Raw genomic sequence first — 5,165 nt, 5'->3', positions numbered from 1 at the left:
CCGCTCCGGCCAGTGGGCGCGGCGGCCCTGCGCGGCCGGTCCTCGGGGAAGCGGAACCACGGCTGGCACGGAGGCGGCCTGGCGCGGGGAAGCCGGGGTCCCGCGCGTTTCCTTCCCCTACCTCCGGCCACCGGAAGAGTCGAACTGGGGCCCCAAGTGGGGGAGCGCTGGCCCTGCGACACCTTCCTCCTCCTCCTCCTCCTCCCGCGGTCGCGGCGGGAGAGCAGGTGGTCACCGCACAGGGATACTTGGCTCGCGCGGGGCGAGCAGAGGGGGCCCTGAGGAGGCCCGGACCGGAAGCGGCGGCTGTCCTAGCTACCGGGGGTCCAACCGGCCCCGCCCCCACAAACCGCAGACTTGGGAGAGGGCCAGACCGGAAATCGTTGTTTCCATAGTAACCCCTGAGCGGGTTGCCTGGGACCTGACCCGTTTTGGTCTCTTTGAATCTCGGCTGTAGCGTCATTTCTAATGCAGATCTAACAGATCCTGGACTGACGCCTGCCATGATTCCCGGGAAATTCCGCTCTGTTTCTGGCCGGGCTACGAACAACGTAGGTTGGGTGTCCTCCTTTCCCTTCTTTCCATTCGCATCGTCTTGTCTGTGGCGTCTTTGTCCTGGTGATGTGTGATCGGGGCTAGGATGGCTGAGCCTTCTTGAGCTATTGTCTGGCCGCGGCTCGAGGTTCAAGCACCGGGCCCAGGCACCTGAGGGTGTTAATATTGCATGATGGGGTTCAGTCTCGTCCCAGATCCGCGCTTCCCAGGAGGTGGAGCTGATCTGCTGTGAAAGGCTAAGGTTCATTTAAATTCCTTTCATTAGTCAATTCATTTTTTTTTTAGCTTAAGAAAATAATTTATTATTAATTGACTCTCCCAACTCCTTCACCTTTTGCACTGAGATATTTACTTAGGCCTGAAATGGCAAGTGTCTAGATCCTGAGGTGCTAAGTAGAGGGTTAAATTGCTGCAGACATTTTAGAAAATAAATCACAGTGAAACCTTTAATTCTTAGTTGTGATTTTACTGTTTTCAGCAAATCCTCAGAACATAATCATATAGCAGAAACAAAGAGCAAACATTCTATTTGTTGTATCTCTATTTGTATTATTTTGGGGAGGAGTGTGTGTGTGTGTGTGTAAGTTAACATATTTTATGGTTTAATTTTTACATTGCAGGTGAACTGTGGGCTTCATCTGGTTATTCAAACATCTCCTTTTCCTGAGAAAAACAAAGTAAGAAATAGCAGCATGATTTAAAGAGTAAAGTCTGAACTGGAAATTTTAAGTATATTTATTTTAGTCTCCACTCTAAACCTATTTTTTTCTGTCTGCATAAAGCCAAAAAAAAAAAAAAAATCCCCCAAAACCAAACCCAAAAATACCACAAAACCACCTCTTTTAAAAACTGAATCGTATTTCACCAATTGCAAGAGGTAAGGTTTTTGTATTTTGTTTCTTATATTTAAACATTTCTTAAATCAGAGTCTTTCTTAAAATTGATGGGACATTGTAGTTTAATTGGGAAAGTCTTTTTCTTAGTAATGGGTAAAGGTGTGTTTTACTACTGATGGAATCTTATAATGGATAAAATGTAATAATTTGGAGGGGCATATCTATACATTCCATTTAAAATCAGGGGAGGAAAATAGATTTGTAGTGGAAATATATTAGGCTAAATGATATTTAGAAGTTATGATATGAAGATGAGATTTTTTTTTTCTAAACAATTTTACCATAATATCTCTGGTATTTCCATAATTTCTGGCTTTTCATTTGATTTTTGAGGTACACATTTTTCTTTCTCTCCTATCTAACCTCAGAATTCAAACATACCCACCTCCCCATAATTGTATCAAGACAGAATATAATTTTTCTCCTTTGAGCAAGTTCTACACCTCAAAACATCAGAATTCTTTTTTTTTTTCCCCCTGAAGAAAATGCTTAATAGATGTCACTGGAGGAACTCTAAAGGAAAGAGCAGAGTTTATAGATAACAGCCCGAAGAGGGTAAGGACGGGCATAAGAAGGGTGGATGGAAGGACACAGTTAAGGAGGCAGCAGTTGCTTACATTTTGTGTATGAAAATGAACACTTGGAAATTAGACCATTTGATCATCTTGAATAAATAACAGTTAGCTAGATTAAGTGAAAACATTCTCTATTATAATTGGCCTTAATGGATTCCCTCCAAAGCTTTGCTAATTGATTTCATGGGACAAATCCTACCATTATAATGTGTTTCTAAGAATGATGTACCTCATTCCAGTTCTTTCCCAACAATTCATTTTCTCTTATGTGGACATAATGTTTTAAGAAAACACCTTTAGCTCATATAATTCATAAGAAGATAATTCAAATGCTATTATAATGTTTATAGTATGGGTGAATCAGAAGCATCATAATTCTTTTAAAATACATATTTAAAATATTTTGTGGCTAGTCATGAGATGTTGTTTGATTTTTTTTCTATAAAATAATTAAAAATAAATTTAGAGAAATCCCTTGTTAGAAGGTTTAGGTATATAATTTTATTATGTTATAATTGAACTCTTAAAGGAATTCTAGTGGTAAAAACTGATTTTTTTCCCAACAGAATTTAGTTTTTATTTATGTTTTTCCTTATGTTTGTGAGAAAATGATTCTTTTAATCATTACATCTGTGGTGAGGGTATGGAGGAACTGGAAGTGACTCAGGGAGCATAGTTTCATCTGACCACATAAAATTGACTCAGATTGTGTGTGTGTGTGTTAAAATTCACATAACATAACATTTACCATTTTAATCATTTTAAATTGTACAAATCAGTGGTATTAAATACATTCACAATGTTGTGTACTCATCACTATTGTCTATTTCCAGAACATTTTATCACCTGAAGGGGTGTCCCTGTAACCATTAAGCTGTCACTCCCCATATCCTCTACCCTACCCCACTGGAAGACACAAATCTGCTTTCTGTGTCTATAGATATTTTTACACTTTAATGGTGAAGGTGTGACAGATGTTTCCTCTCCCCACTTGCTACCTCTCTTCCCCTACTCCCACCCCCTCCCCAAACCTTCCATATAAGTTCTTTGGTTAATCTCTTTCCTCTCTCCTCCACTCTCTCCCCCACCTCCCCTTTTCCCTCTGAAATCATGCTTTCATTGTCTTTGGATCTATTTTGTCAGTTGATTTTGTTCATTAGATTCCACATATAAATGAGATCATATGATATTTGTCTTTCTCTTTTATTTCACTTAGCATAATACTCTCCAGGTCCCTCTCAAAGGGTAATAAATCCTTCTTTTTTACAGTTGCATTTTTACATAGTATTCCACGGTGTAAATGTACCATAGTTTTTAAATCCATTCATCCACTGATGGGTACTTGGACTGTTTCCAGATTTTAGCTATTGTGCTGCTGGTAACACAGGGGTGCATATATTCTTTCTGATTGGTGTTTCAGGCTTCTTAGAATATATTCTCAGAAGTGGGATTGCTGGGTCAAAATGGAAGTTCGATTTTTAATTTTTTGAGGGAACTCCATACTTGTTGTTTGTTGATGTATTGATGGTAGCCATCTGGCAGGTGTGAGGTGGTATATCATTGTTTTAATTTTCATCTCTCTGATGATTAGTGACATTGAACATTTTTTCCTATGCCTCTTGGCCATTTGTATGTCTTCTTTGGAGAGGTGACTATTTAATAATGTTAATTCTTCCAATCCTTTTTTTAAAAAAATATTTTTTTTATTGATTTCAGACAGTAAGGGAGAGGGAGAGAGAGATGGAAACATCAGTGATGAGAGAGAATCATTGATTGGCCGCCTCCTGCACACCCCACACTGGGAATCGAGCCCGCAACCTGGACATGTGCCCTTGGTGGGAATCAAACCCAGGACCCTTCAGTCCATAGGCCGACGGTCTATCCACTGAACCAAACCATCTAGGTCCTCTGCCCATTTTTAATTGGGTCATTTGCTTTCCTTTTGTTGAGTTGTATAGTACTTTCTATATTTTGGAAATTAACCCCTTCACATATATCATGTTCTTCTATGCAGTAGGTTCCCTTTCAATTTGATGCTAGTTTCTTTTGGTGTGGAGAAGTTTTTTAGTTTGATGTAGTCCCATTTATGTTTTCCTTTGTATCTGTGAAAATTTTGCTTCATGAGATGTCTGATATTTTGCTGCCTATGTTTTCTTTTAGGATTTTTATGGTTTCATGACTTAAATTTAAGTTTTTAATCTATTTTGAGTTTATTCTTGTGTATGGTTAAGTTGTGTGATCTAGTTTTATTTTTTTGCATATACATGTCCAATTTTTGCAACACCATTTATTGAAGAGATTATCCTTATTCCATTATATGCTCTTACCTCCACTGTCAAATATTAATTGAGCATAATGGCTCAATTATAGGTTCTCAATTTCTGGGTTCTCTGTTCTGAAACATTGATCTATATGCCAGTTCTTGTGCTAGTACCAGGCTGTTTTTATTACAGTGGCTTTGTAGTACAGCTTGATATCCAGTATTGTGATCCTTCCAACTTTGTTCTTTTTTCTCAAGATTGCTGCGGCTATTAAGATCTTTTTTAGTTGAGCCGGCTCCTGGGGACACTTGGGCGCTGCTGGTTCGCTGTCAAACGCTGGGTCCCGGTGTGGACGCTGTCACTGGAGACTCTATCCACCCAGCCAAACCGGTTTCGGCAACATCTTGTAGTTTTTTGAGTGCAGGTCTTTTAGCTCCTTGGTTAAGGTTATTCCTAAGTATCTTAATTTTTTTGTTGCAATGGTTAATGGAGTTGTCGTTTTAGTTTCTCTTTCCAAGAGTTCATTATTGGTGTATAAAAATGCCATAGATTTCTGGATATTAATTTTGTATCCTGCTACATTGCTGTGTTCATTTATTAACTCTAGTAGTTTTTTGGTGGAGTCTTTTGGGTTTTCTGTGTACAATATCATGCCATCTGTGAATAATGACAGTTTTACTTCCTCCTTTCTAATTTGGATGCCTTTTATTTTTTCTTCTTTTATGACATTGTGGCTAGGACTTCTGTATTTCTAACACTCTGAATCCTCTTGAAATATAATGGAAGGAGTCTAATTATCATGACAAAATTCCAATCATTATAAGGAAAATCAGGTTAATTGATAGCTACTTTTATTATCTTGAAAAAGAGAGGGGTTA

General features: G+C 38.9%; 1 protein-coding gene across 2 annotated transcripts in view; it reads left to right on the top strand.

Moving 5' to 3' along the window:
- Positions 1 to 11: 11 nt before the first annotated feature.
- LRRC49 (leucine rich repeat containing 49) overlaps positions 12 to 5,165 on the top strand; it is a 232,482-nt gene continuing 227,328 nt past the window's right edge. Inside the window, exons 1-2 of one of the 2 annotated variants that reach the window (XM_006776068.2) lie at positions 12 to 551; positions 1,176 to 1,232. In XM_006776068.2, coding sequence (XP_006776131.1) covers positions 504 to 551; positions 1,176 to 1,232 — 105 coding nt within the window. In that variant the 5' untranslated portion in view covers positions 12 to 503. The remainder of the gene's footprint in view (positions 552 to 1,175; positions 1,233 to 5,165) is intronic. The other variant, XM_006776066.2, reaches the window with a different exon arrangement.

The sequence above is a fragment of the Myotis davidii genome, unplaced genomic scaffold (genome assembly GCF_000327345.1).
Source record: "Myotis davidii unplaced genomic scaffold, ASM32734v1 scaffold1069, whole genome shotgun sequence".
Taxonomy (NCBI): domain Eukaryota; kingdom Metazoa; phylum Chordata; class Mammalia; order Chiroptera; family Vespertilionidae; genus Myotis; species Myotis davidii.
This window is presented reverse-complemented; position numbering and strand designations above follow the sequence as displayed.